An 18394-nucleotide genomic window follows, 5' to 3' on the forward strand; every position below is an offset into this window, starting at 1 on the left:
TGTCCTTAATAACAGGCCACTTTATTAGGGTGCCCTTAACAAGGGAATCTTGGAAAACATGTTGGAATGCGGCCCCGAGGACTAGAGCTTGACACCTGTGACCTTTGACCATGATATTTCCCTAATAAAGTGACCTGTTATTGGTACACTTGAAAATGGCGGTGTACCTAATGGAGTGTCCGAGTGAGTCCCTCGTTAAGTGCAGGTGTGTGAAAAGTTTTAGCTCCTTTTGAACGTGAAAGTGGCTAAAACTTTTCACGCAGGTGCGCTTAACGAGGGTCACTTGGAAAACATGTTGGAACGTGGCCCGGAGGACTAGAGCTTGAACCTGTGACCTTTGACCATGATATTTCCCTAATAAAGTGGCCTGTTATTAGGTACACTTGAAAATGGCGGTGTACCTAATGGAGTGCCCGAGTGATTCCCTCGTTAAGTGCAGGTGCGTGAAAAGTTTTAGCTCCTTTTGAACGTGAAAGTGGCTAAAACTTTTCACGCAGGTGCGCCTAACGAGGGTCACTTGGAAAACATGTTGGAACGCGGCCCGGAGGACTAGAGCTTGAACCTGTGACCTTTGACCATGATATTTCCCTAATAAAGTGGCCTGTTATTAGGTACACTTGAAAATGGCGGTGTACCTAATGGAGTGTCCGAGTGATTCCCTCGTTAAGTGCAGGTGCGTGAAAAGTTTTAGCTCCTTTTGAACGTGAAAGTGGCTAAAACTTTTCACGCAGCTGCGCTTAACGAGGGTCACTTGGAAAACATGTTGGAACGCGGCCCGGAGGACTAGAGCTTGAACCTGTGACCTTTGAACATGATATTTCCCTAATAAAGTGGCCTGTTATTAGGTACACTTGAAAATGGCGGTGTACCTAATGGAGTGTCCGAGTGAGTCCCTCGTTAATTGCAGGTGCGTGAAAAGTTTTAGCTCCTTTTGAACGTGAAAGTGGCTAAAACTTTTCACGCAGGTGCGCTTAACGAGGGTCACTTGGAAAACATGTTGGAACGCGGCCCGGAGGACTAGAGCTTGAACCTGTGACCTTTGACCATGATATTTCCCTAATAAAGTGGCCTGTTCTTAGGTACACTTGAAAATGGCGGTGTACCTAATGGAGTGTCCGAGTGAGTCCCTCGTTAAGTGCAGGTGCGTGAAAAGTTTTAGCTCCTTTTGAACGTGAAAGTGGCTAAAACTTTTCACGCAGGTGCGCTTAACGAGGGTCACTTGGAAAACATGTTGGAACGCGGCCCGGAGGACTAGAGCTTGAACCTATGACCTTTGACCATGATATTTCCCTAATAAAGTGGCCTGTTATTAGGTACACTTGAAAATGGCGGTGTACCTAATGGAGTGTCCGAGTGATTCCCTCGTTAAGTGCAGGTGCGTGAAAAGTTTTAGCTCCTTTTGAACGTGAAAGTGGCTAAAACTTTTCACGCAGCTGCGCTTAACGAGGGTCACTTGGAAAACATGTTGGAACGCGGCCCGGAGGACTAGAGCTTGAACCTGTGACCTTTGAACATGATATTTCCCTAATAAAGTGGCCTGTTATTAGGTACACTTGAAAATGGCGGTGTACCTAATGGAGTGTCCGAGTGAGTCCCTCGTTAATTGCAGGTGCGTGAAAAGTTTTAGCTCCTTTTGAACGTGAAAGTGGCTAAAACTTTTCACGCAGGTGCGCTTAACGAGGGTCACTTGGAAAACATGTTGGAACGCGGCCCGGAGGACTAGAGCTTGAACCTGTGACCTTTGACCATGATATTTCCCTAATAAAGTGGCCTGTTCTTAGGTACACTTGAAAATGGCGGTGTACCTAATGGAGTGTCCGAGTGAGTCCCTCGTTAAGTGCAGGTGCGTGAAAAGTTTTAGCTCCTTTTGAACGTGAAAGTGGCTAAAACTTTTCACGCAGGTGCGCTTAACGAGGGTCACTTGGAAAACATGTTGGAACGCGGCCCGGAGGACTAGAGCTTGAACCTGTGACCCTTGACCATGATATTTCCCTAATAAAGTGGCCTGTTATTAGGTACACTTGAAAATGGCGGTGTACCTAATGGAGTGTCCGAGTGATTCCCTCGTTAAGTGCAGGTGCGTGAAAAGTTTTAGCTCCTTTTGAACGTGAAAGTGGCTAAAACTTTTCACGCAGGTGCGCTTAACGAGGGTCACTTGGAAAACATGTTGGAACGCGGCCCCGAGGACTAGAGCTTGACACCTGTCACCTTTGACCATGATATTTCCCTAATAAAGTGGCCTGTTATTGGTACACTTGAAAATGGCGGTGTACCTAATGGAGTGTCCGAGTGATTCCCTCGTTAAGTGCAGGTGCGTGAAAAGTTTTAGCTCCTTTTGAACGTGAAAGTGGCTAAAACTTTTCACGCAGGTGCGCTTAACGAGGGTCACTTGGAAAACATGTTGGAACGCGGCCCCGAGGACTAGAGCTTGACACCTGTCACCTTTGACCATGATATTTCCCTAATAAAGTGGCCTGTTATTGGTACACTTGAAAATGGCGGTGTACCTAATGGAGTGTCCGAGTGATTCCCTCGTTAAGTGCAGGTGCGTGAAAAGTTTTAGCTCCTTTTGAACGTGAAAGTGGCTAAAACTTTTCACGCAGGTGCGCTTAACGAGGGTCACTTGGAAAACATGTTGGAACGCGGCCCGGAGGACTAGAGCTTGAACCTGTGACCCTTGACCATGATATTTCCCTAATAAAGTGGCCTGTTATTAGGTACACTTGAAAATGGCGGTGTACCTAATGGAGTGTCCGAGTGATTCCCTCGTTAAGTGCAGGTGCGTGAAAAGTTTTAGCTCCTTTTGAACGTGAAAGTGGCTAAAACTTTTCACGCAGGTGCGCTTAACGAGGGTCACTTGGAAAACATGTTGGAACGCGGCCCCGAGGACTAGAGCTTGACACCTGTCACCTTTGACCATGATATTTCCCTAATAAAGTGGCCTGTTATTGGTACACTTGAAAATGGCGGTGTACCTAATGGAGTGTCCGAGTGATTCCCTCGTTAAGTGCAGGTGCGTGAAAAGTTTTAGCTCCTTTTGAACGTGAAAGTGGCTAAAACTTTTCACGCAGCTGCGCTTAACGAGGGAAGCACATAGACACTCCATTAGGTACACCGCCATTTTCAAGTGTACCTAATAACAGGCCACTTTAAAAAGGGAATCTCTTTCTCTCTCTCTCTCTCTCTCTCTCTCTGAGATATCTCAGATATCTGTGACCACCCACAACAAAACCCAAAGAATGATTGTGTGCATGTGTGTGCGCACAAATGTGTTTCGCTTGTAAAAAGGTAAAGACCCAACAATAGTCATATTCTCAACTGGCCAGGCCCAGGTTTTGAAACCATGATCTTCCAATCTCAGGGTAGACACTCTACCATTAGGCCACTGAGCTAGACCTTGTGCCATGCATTTAAGTGTGGGGGTGAACATGCATGTGACTGATTCCTGTCCTGAAAAAAATCTCCCAGTCCAGCCCTGTATCTCGACATTGATGTTTAAATTTTGTATTTGTTGGGTTGTAGTTGATAGCTTTATTATACCGAATGGGTTTGAATAAAAGGTTGGGAAAAACCCCATTATGCCGACATTTGTTATTTAAGGGGACACCAACTCATATAACAACGTAAAACATATAAAGCAGTAAACTCAAGCACCAACTCATAAAACAACGTAAAACATATAAAGCAGTAAACTGATCTTTGTTTTAAAATAATATAAAAGAATATAAAAACAAGGAATAAAACACCAGACAAGTTTTTGTATAAGTTTATTAAAATAATAATAAAATAATAAAAGTAAATTTCAAACCAGTAATCTAATGTGAAATTGCAGTAGATATATTGGATAACAATATTTATATATGCATACGCGTTATTTTAAAAGTGTTATAAAATCAAGATTACCCAAAGAGAAGCATAATCTCCCCGTTGTTACATAACGGCTAATCCCTTCATGCAATAAAGTTAGCCGTTAGCTTGGAGAAAACGTGTATAAAAGAAGTGGTGTTTCACTGAGTGCACTGTTCTTTCGTTCCTTGGCAAATCATAAATCTACATTCTGACTTACATAGTTCACGCAACACGTTCACTGAATGATCCGTTGCTGCACGGGAAGGAAGGCAGTTCACCCATTAACTCGTTCGCGAACGTAGAGTCACGATTCGTTCCCTCACTGAACCGTTCCACTCACTGACTCGTTCACTCACAGATCCGTTCAGTTGATGGTGAACCGGAAGTTATGTCATTTTCTTCTTCGTTTTGTTTTACGGCGAGGTGGCACCAGCTTCAATGCGCATTACCGACACCTACTGGTTGAAGTCATATGAACTGCGAAAAGAACGATTCGTTCACTCTCGATCACGGAAAGGATTCGTTCTTTTGAACAAATCGTTCACTGACGAGCCAACGCTATAGCGCAGTACTCCTCTTTCCTCCTCCACCTCCACCACCGCATCAACTTCACGGCGCCTTCATCTTCTGCGGGAAGGACACACACGCGGGACCATGTAAGTGACACACAATCAAACAAACACACACACATTTAATGTTTTTATCACGGGAAAATAGAGAATATTAACGTCATTGCTACGAACATTGTAATAAATTATAAGAGTTGTATCTATGGGAGCTTGGTGGGAATTTTTAAAGTATTTTTGCTTTCTGAAATTTCTCTTGACCTCCCAATGTCTTTGCTCGTGGGAACAGAGGAGAAAAGGAGATCAAACATGGATCATGATGCAGCAGTAACACCACGCTTTCCTTCTTGCTGCAGTCATAATGCGCCACACGCAGTCTGCACGCTCCCGTACTTATGCCCCCGCCCACACACAAAATCTCAGTTTCAAAATATGGTTTGGAATTTTTCAAAATGGTACGACACTAGTACCAGAGTCAACCCATAATTAAAGTTTCTGTATGAGCACGGGGAGAACATGCAAACTCCACATGGCGAGGGTTGAACGTGGACTCGAACCCGCACCCTCTGAATTGTGAGGCGGATTTTCTAACCAGTGTGTCACTGTGACGCCTACATATAAGACATATTACTGAAGATAAATGTTTTGAATCAACATTCACTCACCTCCAAATATACATGTTTGCGTCTTTGCAGGACTTTCCTGTCAATATTAGGAGTGTTGGCTCTTGTGGTTACCACTGAAGCAAGTGTTGGGTAAGTTGCATGCTAGCAAAGGATAGACGTGTACAGTGCAGGCAGGGCACGGTGGCCATCGAGAAGATTCCGAACGACCGGTCCGTTCTAACAATGAAAAATACAACTGTTACTCTTTGTACCGGTTGCAGCCCGAGCACCAATAACAGCTTTTGCACCGAGTCAAAGGAATGTCTGGAGTTTGAGCTGGTCTGCAAAACAGATGAATATGAAGTGAGTGATGACATCTTGGTTATGATCAATGTCAGTAAATTGAGCATTACAGCACATTAAATCCATCCATAGTATTGCATGATTTTCATTGGTTCATTTTTATTAGCCGTCATTTTTAACCCACTTATGGAAGACTTGCACATCTAAGGGTTAAGTAAGAAAGAGCAAAAATGCTGACTGTGATTGTGTGTAGGTGCGACACTACAGCCCCACTCGCTGGGTGTCCACAGACGCCGAGGCCTACTTCATGGGTGTGGGTGCTGCCATGGCCTTCAGGAGACTTTTTCAGTACATCACCGGTGCCAATGAAGCAGGTGACAAAAGCAAACTGGGAAAATGTTGCCCGCCCCTCCATGACAGTGAGAGTCTGTGTGTTGCCGGCAGGTGTACAGATGGAGATGACGGCGCCCGTGCTGGTTAAAATCCCGGGGGAAACCAAAATGTGGGAGCCGGCTGTCTACACGCTCAACTTCCCGCTGCCGCAAGCCTATCAAGACAAGCCGCCCGCACCGACCAATGACAAGGTGAGGGGACAATCCGCGTGTGTGTCTGGAAATAGATGTCACAAGGTCGCCACTAATAAAACTCATTGCAGCTCTGCTTACCATGTAAGTTTTCACCCCTGTCCCACTAGTTGTACTTCACCGAGATGCCCGAGATGGACGTCTATGTGCGTAGCTACGGAGGTTGGATGTTGTCGGTGACGTCCAGGCTTCATGCGCACCTGCTGACGAAAGAGTTGGACAGAGTGCGGGCATCTTACAATCATACCTACCACTATGGTGTGGGCTACGACAGGTGCGTACATTACATAGCATTAGTCTGAGGAGTGTGAAATAAATGCTAATGTTTTTGCAAGAAATTGTTGAGGGGGAACTGTTTGACTTTGAGACAATTAAGCGATGCCTCGATACATGATTTACGAGGTTTTCAAAATGCTAGCTGTTAAACAATGCACATTAGACAACCAATAAAACAAATACATGCATTCTTTATCCTCTGTGAAGAGCCAAGACCTCTATACTGTGCAGTTCTATGCACAGTCTGCTTTATATTGCCCCCAGGTGGCAAAAGACGGCAATAAAATGCAAAGCAGTAAAATGGCTATTCAGTTAATGCGTCAGTGTCACAATAAGTCATCCGTTCTTATTTTGTTGTTAGTTAAAAAAACTTTTGTAAAACCGATAAATGGCATTTTCATTCATTTCAATGGAGAAAGATGATTTTACAATTTTTAAATACTATGTATATATTCTCATGAAGTTTCACTGTGTGTTTGTGCTCGTGCGTGTAGTCCCTTAAAGCTTCTCAACAGGCACAACGAGGTGTGGTACGTATCCAAGGGGTCGCCAGTGTGCTCAGATCCAGAAGAGCCCACCCCTGCTCACACCCCCAGGACGCCACCGAGCCCTCCTGCCGAACTCCCATTGGATCACCTTGCAGACTCCCCCTCCCTCACCACCGCCAACCTGAAATCATCCAACACCTCAGACACGCCTACTGACACACCTTTGGACACCCCCCCAAGCCCCTCTTCTTCCCGCCTCTTGATCAACCTAAGCCCTGCCCCTACCTCGGCTCAGGTCCTGACAGACGTGCCGCCCAACGCCACTGGGTTCGCCTCCGTGGCCGTCTCACTGGAACCCAAGGGGGACACCAACCTGGCGAACGGCACGCTGCCAGTTTTGGCCAACCCCCAACAAGATGGCGTCTAAGTGGAAACGGCTACGACATCCACTATGTTAACTCCTTGTGCTTCACTAGTCACTCACATATGCATCAAAAAATGACAATTAGCTGCTGAGTTGGGTAGAAGGTAACGCTAAAAACAGGAATCGGCGTTGTATAAGTCGCTGTTTCATTTCTGAAAAGAAATCTAGTTTGCACTTGAAATTAAAACAGCTATTTGTCGATTTACCTAGTCACAGATTTTATTTGAGGGCCTGTCTTCCACTCTGTAACTTAAAAGTAATGCTTTTGGTGCCATTTTTTTGACAGCTTGATGCAGAGGAAGTATTGTAAGTTGACAGTGTTGTATCTGAACATGTTGAATGAACAAAAGTTGCTTCGTCAATGTTTTTGCGAATGCAATCATTCTGGGCCCAATGAGTGGTTTTGAACGGCAATTATCAATATGCGACAAAAGTGTGATGACAGACCCTCCAGATATTTCAAGCAAGTTTCTCTTGTATTTAGGATAGCAGCACCTCACAGCAAATTCTTTTTTTGATCGGCGAAGAAATGAAATATGACCTTGTCATTTTTTGGAACGTTCAAATTAAATCTGAAAATTTCAATTGTGAACGATGAAATGAACAAGTTCATATTACAATTTGTGAGTGGAACTTTGTGTGGAAAATGAACTTTCCCATAGTCCTTTTTTTTTGCTAATAAAAGCCATGGTCTTTTTTTTTTAACTATAAAATGCAATGAGAAATAGTCAGCAACATTTGGGGTGGTCAGAAAAAGGTGCAATACATAGTGATGGAAATCCTGCAGGGCTCATTGCTTCATTATTCATACGCAAACTAGAATTTAATTTGATTTATGATCGATTTGAGAGCAAGCGGCACGGTTAAGAAATGCAGGATAAGCAGTTCACCTCAGATAATGGATGGAAGGATTTGAGACCTGCCCCGTGGTGCGTTCATGGCTTCAGGAATTCACACACTCAAACGTGAAACAGTTAAAGACATTATTTTTAAAAGTTATTAAATTAGTTCTTAATATGATTAAAACAATACAAAACAAAAATGTTGATGAATATCGGCTCAGCAGGCAGGGGGCATACTTAACTGCTATGAAGTCATGACGTAAATCAATCTTGCCGTCCAGTTCCCTTCGTCTGACTCCATTTCTGATTGAACAAATCATGTGCTCTCTTGATTGAGAAGAATTTAATGTGTCATTTCACGCATGGAAGTCATTTTTAGGCCACCACTTCATTCAAGTGCATGCTAAAGCCCATCATTTCAAAGTACAAAATCACCTTCATAAGTTTTCTGGTCTTTTCGAAAGCAGCTTGAGAATTGGTCACTTGGAAACGAGCGCCTTTGCCAAGCTCGCCCGTCTGCTGCTTCCTCCACCCCCACCCGTAGCCGCTGCCCCTCCACCGTGCCACAGGTATCCAGGGATGGTGAATGCGTCCACGCTCATACCCAAGGTCTTTGAGGGGATGGCGCTGAATTGCTTCCGGTCTGAGCTGTACTTGTACATGGACTCCACTTGGGTCGAGCTTACCGTTTTGGGGCCCACGCCGGTCAAGCGCACAAGCTCCGCTGAATCGGGGTTGGCCGTGTAGACGCCGCGGAACTGGCAGCTGGCGTCCCGGAAGAGGATAAGGAAGTGGTTGGCGGGGCTCTTCTCCATCTCCTGCGGTAGAGGTGATCAAAATGGTGGACAACCATTTGCTGCTTACTCAATGGTGAATCCCTCGACCCTTACACACCCAATCCGACCAAAATCGGAACTAAACTGATGTTCTCATTGAAACGCCATTGATGGATGTGCTCGTACCTCGACAATCTTGTTCTTCTGGGGCTCGTTGACCTTCCCGGCCAAGCAGCAACGAGACAGAGCGTTGTGGATGATGAATTTATTGGACTTGAAGCTTGGCTCTTTGAAGAGCTTCAGACCTGACCAGGCAATCATAAAAGTTGTTGGAAAAACTACGGGTGTGTTCACAGAGGTTTGCCAAGGTGCTCCATACCTGTGTGTTCCAGGGCTGGTGAGGTTCCATTGGAACCAGCATCCCAGTCTCCGTTCTGGTTCGCAAGTCCGCTTGGGGTCGCGCATCCGGCAGGCACATCCGATTTCCTGTCAGGCGCAGATCACAGACACAGTAGACGCAATCTTTAGTTTCCAATCAATCAACGGATTGAAAAGTTCTCATCTGATGTAATGGCAAATGCAATGAGCACCTTTGGACTTCCTTATCCCCATCATTGTCTCCTGCTGCCAGGTTGAGGGACGAGTGAGAATTGGTCAACTTGGGGACTGTACAGACAAAAGCAGTCGTCAACCAATCCTTTACTGACATTGCTGGTATTTCTTTACCAGTGGCTTTCTTGGCGGGGCTGAGGGACAGCTGGGTTTCCTCCCTGGTGACGCTGCGAGGCCGTGGTGGCCTTGTCTTCTTGACAGGCGATCGTCCCAGGTTGGTGGACTTCTTCTGCTGCAGCATCTTATCCAGGTCGTCCATAATCCGGAGCTGCTGTCGCCGGGCGTATTCGGCTCGCGTGAAACCTCCACGCCGGACTGGAGTGGCGGGAGAAGTGGGACAGGGCGAGATTTTTCCCACACGGGGTGTGTTGGAAGGAGAGGAAGCAGTCTTGTTGGAGGAGTCCATTCTGTGGAAAACAATATTAGCTTTTCATCTGACATTGCTTTTGATGGATCCTCACCTTTTTTCATGTTCTTGCTCTTGTCGCCTCCTCTTCAGCTCCTCAGCTCTCCTTTGCTGCCTCTCCAAAAGCAGAGCCTTCCGCTGGGACATTTCGTCCTCGTTCTCCACATCCTCCTGCAGATACCACAAAGAAACAAATGAGAACCATGGAGACCAGAGGTACAGACTTTAATGATCATCTGCAAAACTGAATACAAAAGTTTCTTCTTGGTCATCATTTGTGAGCACTCACCTTAAAGTAGAATCCGATCCCTCCTCGGGCTCCAAGCTCATTTTCTCCGAGTGGTTCTGCAGCGTCGGCGTGACTGGATTCCGTTTGTTGGTCTGAAGAGTTCCCAGCTTCCGTGGCTGAATCCAACTGCTCCGGGCTGTCGGAATTGATTACGCCAGGCTCCACCGCAGATTCGAGTTGGTCACTCATGGAGTCGGAAGAAAAATCCCGCCCTTCATCTGTAGGTTCATCAGTGCCTCCCTCCGCTTCTCCAAGAGAGGACAGCGACACCTCAATGATACCGCAATGCCTCTCGGTAGCTTTCGCTCCATCTCGTTCGGTGCTGTATGCGGCAGAAATGGATAAAGTCTCGCTCTCAAAAGAGCATTCGGAAGGAGCGCCGGAGCTACTGCCGCTGGTGGCCCTCGGAGGAGGCGGCACGGGCACGACGGCTGCCTCGGCATCGTCCTGCTCCAGCTCCAGGCTAAACTGGGTCGGTGTCTCGCAAGACGCCGTGTCCGAAGTGCTATGGTGGGGTTGCGGCGCAGGCTGAGAAATTTCCGGAAGTCCACCGATGCGGAAGGACGACGTTGTCTGCACTTGACACTTGCTGGGCGACACTCTTCGCAAGTGGGGGAGGGTATCCACAGTGCGAGTTGGAGTCAAAACACGATTGAGAGGGGGGAACTTGAGCTCTGAGGGTCGTGGATGGGCTTGCGGTCTTGGGTGGTGCTTGGGACTGCGAGGGCTGGAAGAGATGTGGATCTTGGTGCGGGGGGCAGGACAGGAGGAGGAGACCATTGTTTTTGGCGAAGTAGCTGCAGAGAGAGGGTTTGTCCGTCGGGACGATGGAGACACAGAAGAGGTTTTGGAGCCGTTTGGAATCATCCAGGCTTTGCTGGTGCTCTTGGTAGGGGTTCTTGGGGGTGTCTTTGTGGGTGTGGCAGGAGGGGTTTTGGCAGGCGCCTTGGTGTTACTTTTGGGTCTTGACTTTGCGGTGACTTTTTGGGAGCTTCTTGGTCTTTGGTTTCCTAGAAGCTGCTGCTGCTGTTCAGTTAGTTTATGCATGTCCTTCTGCAGTGACTGCAAAGCTTCACTCAGTTTTTGGACAATTTCATTATACTCCACCAACATGCCGCCACCTACTTTCTCTGGTCCTTTTTCTTGCTCTTCTCCTTTTTTGCTGTTAATCGAGAAGGTGACCTGCTTCTCCAGCCGTGGAGCGTTGGCGACGGATGGCTTGGCTTTCTCCTTCTCTACCTCCCTTTCTGTCTTTTCCTCCTCTTCCTCCCTTTTCAGCTGCTCCTCAATGCGAGCGAGGCGCTCCTCCAGAGAGACGTTGTCCTCATCCGCTCCCTCTCCCCCTCCCTCACCTTGTTCCCGTTTCATTTTGAGGAAAGCTGTTTTTCCGAGCCTCTGTCTGTGCTTGGCAAAGATGGCCTCGATTCGTCTCTTTTGAGCTTCGATGCTTTTGCGTTTTTCCTCCAGACGCGCTCCCAGCTCCCAGGCCTCGGAACCCGTCTCGGGTACTTTGAAGCCCGGGTTGTCCTTCTGACTCTGAGTTCCTGCTGGTGTGCAGGGAGTGAGCGGTGTTCCGGGCGTGGTTGCTGTCGGGGTCGTGGAAAAGTCTTCCCCGGAAGCTACGGTATGTCTTCTTTTGCCGTCCCGTTTCTCTGCAAAGCTTGTCATGCGTGGGCTGTAGTCTCCCTGATGACTTTTACCGGGTCGCATATTACCAGGGGCATTTCTGGGGGTGTCATCAAACGCTTCTGATGAATCATCATCACGTGCCGCACCATTCGTCTGCCTCGCCTTCCTCTCCCCTCTACCGCCGTTATTACTCGCCTCTCCGCAAACCGGCCGATAAATGACTCCCGAGCGGCAGGGGGCAGAATGACTGAGCTGAGGATTGTCCTCCAATGGGGAGTGCAGGAAAAAAACAGCAGGGGCGCCCTCGGGACATAACCTCGATTCCGGTCTTGCCGTCAAAACATCTTTCACTGCAGTCCTTCCCTTGTTCCGATCTTTCGCACCAGGAGGCACCTGTAACGCTTCCTCGACCGTGGGGAGCTCTCCCAGGGGCGCTGGGTGCATATAAGGCCCCCAAGAAGACCGCTGTGACGGCGCTGAAGCGCAAACCGGGGGGCTGTACGGTATGCGAGTTATTCCCGCCAGCGTGGTCGTTGCGGGGATGCTGGTGCCCAGGCTGTCCGTGCTGGCAGAGCGAAAGACAGAATCTATCGGGTTGCCCATGACAATATCAACATCACTGTCCAGCCCAAATGGGATGCTGAAAGTCGCTGAGGACAGAGGATGACTGCAGGGGGTGATGGTGGTGGTGGGGGGGGGTTGAAGATGCAGTGAATGCAGTGAGACCACAGAAGCCAAAGTAAGACGGTTATAGAAAATGAAGGCAAAGTATGAACACAATAGCACAGTGACTATAAAAAATAAAACACATCCAGCAAGTGTGTACCTTATTTGTTTCTTAGTCCAGGTTTTGTTTTCTGGAAGGATATACAATCACAAGAGAAGCAATATGTAAGGACCATCGTGAAGACACTTTTTAAGTAAAAATTGCGAGCAGTGCTGGCTGGTGACATGGTTGAATCTGTGTGGGAACATCTGGGCGTGAGCTGTGGTCGACAGCAGTTAGTGCATGAATGCCGGTTGTGTTTTAGTTTGTCCCAATTTTTCCATGTGTCTTACCAGGTGATAGTGGAGAAGGGACGGTCACAAAAGGGTGTTTGAAGATGTACGAAGGAGATCCGCTGGAATAGAATTCAAGAAAAAAGTGTTGGCGAGAACATAGTTGTTGGGATTCTGCACTGAACCGACATTGTTTTCTACCTGTTGCTGTTTCCACTAACAGGACTGGTACAGAACGCTAAACTAGAGACATCTGAAAGACAAGGAAGAGGTGCAAGTTAGAAATTGAGATGGAGGGTGATAAAAAAAAAAAAATTAAAAAAATAAACCACACACAACTAATAGCCTATAAAACTCACCGGTCAGGTCAATGTTTTGTATCGGTTGCACAAAATCGGGTTTCTTGACCTCAAACCACTCCAGCAGCTCAGCTACAAAGCTCATGATGTTCAGCTGAGGAGAACAAAACAATGGATTACCATCATAGAATTGAATAACGCTTTCAAAACAGTCTCCATGTAACGTTAGCTGGTCTTTCTCATTGTAATGGCAATTCGGATTCAATCCTAAATCACTTCTAGAGTATTTCCTTTAATTGCTATGCAAATCTGTATTTCATTAATCAAAAAGGATTATTTCTCGGAGTGTGTACAATATTCCATTCCTCCATTTTTTTTTTGGTCCTGTCTTCTCAAGAAGTGGAGTTAAAAGAGGTTGGAGCTTACATGCAAAAGAGGTGGAGCATAGAGAAGATCTTCCGGGGAAAGAAGGCAGCAGCTCTGCAAACTGCTCTCACAAAGCTCTTTAATCAGGTGCAGGTTGTAAAGACTGTCAGCCACTGACATGGTGTCCTTCAGACATACATCTGATAGAGAAATAATATTGATACTTTTGCGTACCACGATATTGATGATGCGTGTGTGTGTGTGTGTACCCTCGAGAGGCAGCAACCCTGGGCAATAGAAATGCAGCACAGCCGCTATAGCGCAGCCATTAGACAGATCTTTGACCGCGCTGACCAGGGGGAAGGTGGGAGTCAGCTTCGACTGCACTTTGTCCTTCCTGTAGCGAATCTAATGGAGGAGCAGACACCAAAGACATCCACATTAGCATGTTAGGACTTAGAAGCAATGAGGGATCGTGTGATTAAAACCAAAGAAAGAAATCAAGCTGCAAAGCCACGGCAAGAAAAAGCCCAGAGTAAAAGAAAGAAAATGTACTCTTAACAGCCACTTCATTGGGTACACCTGCACAATCTGAATTCATTCCAAATTCAAATGAAATCGAATTGGATTCCCTGAATTTTCACACATTGTACAAGTGTGCCTAATGTTGAGGCGTGACAAAATAAGCGCACATCAAACACAAGGGTGCAGACGGCTTTCAAAAAAGCATAGCAAAAGAAAAACTAAAACATGAAAAAGCGAAAAAAAAAAAAAAATTAAGGATGTAGCAAAAGCATAGACACTGACTAAGCTTCATTCCAGCAGGTTTGTTGTGGGAGCTCAAAGTTATAGATGGGGTGGCCGTTAGATTACTTGGTGGGTTGGGGTGGTGGTGGTGATGGGGGGGGGGGGGTTAACCGCAAAGGCGAGCTGTTATACATTACCACTGGAGGTTTGTTCCCCGACTCCTTCAAACAAAAAGCGATAGCATGCTAGACGGTGGCATGGCAGAGAGAGGGACACAAGCATAAAAATGACAAAGGAGTTCCGCTTGGAAAGAAATCTGCACACTGCAGCACACAGGGAGGGGGAGGGGGGGGGGGTCAAATAGGAGGAGAGGCGAGGGGGGGGGGACAAACAAGATGGATGTGGCTTAACCTCCCTCTTCCCCATCAGGTGCGTCTGTCCGTCATTAAATCAGTCTGTCCGTCGGTCAGTTTTTGTTTATTTGTAAAAACAATCAAGACTCACTGGAACTCGACATGCACTTGTGGCTTGAGAGTACAAACATGAACAGGCACAAATAAATAGAAATATTTAAATGAGGCGTTTCGAGCAGGCACCTCGGCGTTAGTTTTGGCGAGTGCATCCATCAACACATACACACACGTTGTGAGAGGAGATGCAGAAGAACGCAAACTTACAGGGACAAGCTTCCAGTACCAACGAGTTGGCGGGCCCTGCTGGAAAGCAAGGTGCCATAACACGCATGAGCCAGAGGGCGGGTTGGGGGGAGGTGGGGAACAGAGAGCCGCAATGAGGATGACGATGTTAGAAAGTGGACTGACACACCTGCGTGAGGGAAGTCACACGTTGTGTGTGCGCATGTACAGTAGTTGTACCGTTTCCTGAGAGGCTTGGACATCAGCGTTCTGCTGCGACCGCTGGGGCGTCTCTTCTTCCTCGGTGCTTTCCTTCAGCTTCTGGTTCAACTGAAAATAAAGCGGTTTTGAATTCCTGGTGGATAAACATCTCGGAATGCAGTGTGACATTTTTAAGCCAGCGCAGTGTGAAAAGAACTTTCTTTATACTTCAGATTTGTAAGTAAAGGCGACCATTGTAGACTCACTCTGTTGACCCAGAAGAGGAGCGCGTTCTCCCAAGGAGCTCCGACACCCATCTGTTCAGCCCCTGCTGGCATTTTTACCCTGTCCACGATCTCCCGGGCGGCCAGTGACATCATGGAGTCCATCAAGGCCAGGTGGGCTTTCTGCACCCATCAGCAACCAAAACGGAAAAGAAAACCACATTGGGGATCGTAGGGTTAAGGTACACTTGCTCAACATGAGGGACGTTCTTCCTTTGTTTTGTTTTTTTTCTTATACATCGAAAAATCAATTACCGTATTGTCCCAAATATAGGACGACCTCGATTATAAGACGACCCCCTCTTTTTTAAGACTTTGAAAAAGGCCTTTGTCTAGACCCCGAATGTAAGATGACTCCTACTTTTTCAGTTTTATTTCAATGAAAAAAAACTCATCTTATATTCGGGCCAATACGGTAAAATAGATTCTGAATGTAATTGTTTGTCAAAGCCCTATAGTTTAGTTTTTTTTTTTTTTTAAAAGCATGGATGTTGATAGCGGTCATCAGATTGCGCTGGTGTACCTAATGATGCGTCTTTAAAACATTGAGCAGAAGTCCTACCATCTTGATGGGGGTGCATCTGAGGTCGTCCTCTGTGACGTCCACATCCTGGACCTGCGGAGCCACACCTTTCTTAGTGAGGAACTGAAGCAGGGCGCAGTGGTCAGAGGGTGAGTTCTCCAAGGCCGAGGGGCCCCCAGGGGCCTGGAGCAGCAGGGCCTGAGCTTTGCAGTAGATCTCCGGGGAGAGGAGGAGCTCGGAGATGGCCGGCTTGAGGTGCTCTTGGTCATACTGGTCCTTGTAGAGTGGCTCTCGCATCTCCACTGGCACATTCTCTGCAGATTAGGGCTGCTCAATTAATCATAATTTGATTAAAAGCAATATTTTTTTAGATATTGGAGAAAGCCTCAATTCATAACTGTTACTGTGATGAGGGAGAACAAATAATGGATAAGTAGATCTGTTCTCAGCACTGAACGCAAACACCAAGTCAGAATGACAAGCAAAAACATTCCTCTGTGAATGTTCCCTTAATGTCCTACGAGACGATAATGTCGTCTTCGGCACAAACAGCTCAGCTGGACTGGCGGTATTAAAGTTAGAACTGGGTCACGCGATTCACAGAAATCGAGTGAGACGGCACCGAAACACTGACCCACATTCAGACGTCGCGGTCTTCGGAGGACGCCTGAGCTGACTGGAGGCGAGTCTGCCAACATTTACATACCCCCATCAAATGAGCATGATCAGACCGATTACTACAGCAGGTTTGGGAAAATGGGAATGTCGTCACTAGTTAGGAAGCTTCTTAATATTTGTAATATTATTCGGAATAAATAGGCAGTGGCACGGTGAGCACTGGTTAGCACGTTGGCCTCACAGTTCAGAGGGTGCGGGTTCGATTCCCAGCTCCAGCCCTCCCCCATGTGGAGTTTGCATGTTCTCCCCGGTGCAGAAAATGGGTGGATGGAAGAAACATCACATAGAAAACAAACAATGGAAACAGCAAAGAAGGTAAGTAGCAGAGGCATGACGTCACAGAATGGCAGAGCCCCCGCTAACCAGTTAGCATATATATGTGTGTTTGCATTAAATACACGATGTGCATTGTGCGAGGATGACGTCACCCACATAAACATTACGATGGAGAAATAAAGCATGGGGCAACGGTAGTTTTTTTTTTCTCCCCAACAATAATGCAAAACGAGTCACCCTGACACCAAATTCTGCAGCATCGACTCAACCCACGCGTGAGAAGACTCCCTTCGATATAAAATAAGCGATAATTAGATCGCTGTCGCACCGATAATGGACGATTGAAAGGGAGCGTACAGACGCACACGCGCGAGGAAAAGCCGGCCGGGTTATCCACGGAACCGCCCCACCCAAGCACACGCATTTAGGGGGTGCTCGCTCTTACCTGCACAGCCGTACGACTTGCACAGCAGCCAACGCACGTTGGCGCGGATCTTGGCGCGGCCGAAGTCGAACTGGTCCAGAGGGGGAATCTCCGGGACCGAAAAGGGCTTCCTCGTCGACGTCGGAGCTTCGCCGGGTCCGGAGTCTACCATGGCCGAGCTGAGGCGCACGGAGCGCCGATAAAAAGGGGAGGAGGAGTTGGAAGAGGATGGAGAGCTGAGGATGGACAATGATGGTGGAGGGGGGCGAGAGGGAGGAGGGAGAGAGAGGAGGAAGAGGGAGGGTCTGGTGACGTAAACAGGCCAATCAATATTTTACCTCAGAGATCACTGCCAACCGGATAATCAATCAAGCAATACAGTCATCAATCAGATAAACATGAACAGGCAACGTATATAACAGGCTCAATTTGCACACATAAAAATGAAGGGTGACAGGCCCTTCACGTGAAAAAAGTGAAAATATAAACGAATGTAAAAAAATAGATATTGAAAAAGTAGAAGGAAACATGGAAACAACAAAAGAAATCCTGCAAAAGTATATTATACTTTTGGAAACAACTAAAATACTACAAAAGTATATAAAGTGTATCGTATATACTTTTGTAGTATTTATTTCATTGTTTCCATATTTCCTACTTTTGTAGTATTTATTTTGTTGTTTCCATGTTTCCTATCATTTTTTCAGTATTTTTTACATTTGTATATCTTTGTATATTCTATATAAAAAGATTCCAAAAGTAAAAAATTGAACAACAAATGTGTAAATACATATTTAAACATGAGAACATGTCAATTTATACATTTTCTAATGTATTCTTTCAATTGCTTCATATTTGTTTGCTACCCACTTAATGGCACCCTTGAGCAAGGCATGAGTCGTGGCAATAGCTGCTATTGCCACGACTCATAGTATTGAATAGCAGAACGAGAATTTGAAAAATGAGGATGCCCTTTTTGATTGACAGGTGTCAGGGAGGTGTCAGTTTAACCTTGTGTTTACCTCAACTTACAAATGAATACTCTTCAGTGAATACTCCATCCTCGCTGTCAGTCTTGTCTCACGTGCCTCATCAAGATTTCATTCCGCTCACATCCTGATGTCAAGAAGTCTCCCCTAGCATTCGCATGTGCTCCTGCGTTTCTCCCCTCAAGGAGAGAAGCCTGGACATTCACGTCCACTAAACATCTATGCCTTTGTTGGATCATGTTTGGTCAAGCCATGATGCAATTCATCTCCAGGATCTGAGACCTCCAGCGGACACAAATAATTTACATTTTTTAACCTAAAATT

The 18394-nt window shown here is 46.5% G+C and overlaps 2 protein-coding genes across 9 annotated transcripts; one reads left to right on the forward strand and one right to left on the reverse strand.

Moving 5' to 3' along the window:
• The first annotated feature begins 4387 nt into the window (after positions 1-4387).
• soul5l (heme-binding protein soul5, like) lies at positions 4388-7715 on the forward strand. The gene is made up of 7 exons (XM_088372722.1): positions 4388-4505; positions 5111-5170; positions 5302-5383; positions 5577-5697; positions 5768-5907; positions 6018-6181; positions 6678-7715. Coding segments are annotated over exons 1-7 (990 nt in total). The 5' UTR covers positions 4388-4503; the 3' UTR covers positions 7099-7715.
• A 458-nt stretch (positions 7716-8173) lies between these two features.
• On the reverse strand, positions 8174-18256 carry LOC148399629 (calmodulin-regulated spectrin-associated protein 3-like). Of its 8 annotated transcripts, none has more exons than XM_088372701.1 (21): positions 18114-18241; positions 17103-17386; positions 15743-16017; positions 15163-15303; positions 14936-15025; positions 14738-14776; positions 14258-14305; positions 13583-13721; positions 13374-13513; positions 13008-13101; positions 12850-12901; positions 12709-12770; positions 12476-12506; positions 10021-12316; positions 9787-9902; positions 9440-9732; positions 9304-9379; positions 9093-9199; positions 8900-9018; positions 8373-8755; positions 8174-8264 (listed from the first exon to the last, which is right to left on the reverse strand). In XM_088372701.1, exons 1-20 carry the CDS (start codon positions 18140-18142, stop codon positions 8417-8419), a joined length of 4770 nt encoding a protein of 1589 aa, XP_088228827.1. In that variant the 5' UTR covers positions 18143-18241; the 3' UTR covers positions 8174-8264; positions 8373-8416. The 8 variants fall into 8 exon arrangements, with proteins under 8 accessions (XP_088228827.1, XP_088228833.1, XP_088228832.1 ...); XM_088372707.1 differs by having other exon boundaries at positions 8264-8548; positions 8624-8755; XM_088372706.1 differs by having other exon boundaries at positions 8264-8755; positions 17103-17317; positions 18114-18256.
• Between the last annotated feature and the right edge of the window lie 138 nt (positions 18257-18394).

This window comes from Syngnathus floridae, chromosome 4 (genome assembly GCF_059516105.1).
Source record: "Syngnathus floridae isolate MCC-2025c chromosome 4, RoL_Sflo_1.0, whole genome shotgun sequence".
In the NCBI taxonomy this organism is placed as follows: Eukaryota; Metazoa; Chordata; class Actinopteri; order Syngnathiformes; family Syngnathidae; genus Syngnathus; species Syngnathus floridae.

Excerpts from the sequence above, each read along its gene's own strand:
- LOC148399629 (XM_088372701.1), bottom strand. The coding sequence starts at position 18,142 with ATGGAGTATTCACTGAAGAGTATTCATTT. Across the intron at positions 17,387-18,113 it reads TCACTGAAGAGTATTCATTT|ACCCTCCCTCTTCCTCCTCT; the intron begins GTAAGTTGAGGT and ends TTACGTCACCAG. Across the intron at positions 12,771-12,849 it reads GTTAGTGGAAACAGCAACAG|CGGATCTCCTTCGTACATCT; the intron begins GTAGAAAACAAT and ends ATTCTATTCCAG.
- soul5l (XM_088372722.1), top strand. Across the intron at positions 5,171-5,301 it reads ACCACTGAAGCAAGTGTTGG|CCCGAGCACCAATAACAGCT; the intron begins GTAAGTTGCATG and ends TACCGGTTGCAG. Across the intron at positions 5,698-5,767 it reads CACCGGTGCCAATGAAGCAG|GTGTACAGATGGAGATGACG; the intron begins GTGACAAAAGCA and ends TGTTGCCGGCAG.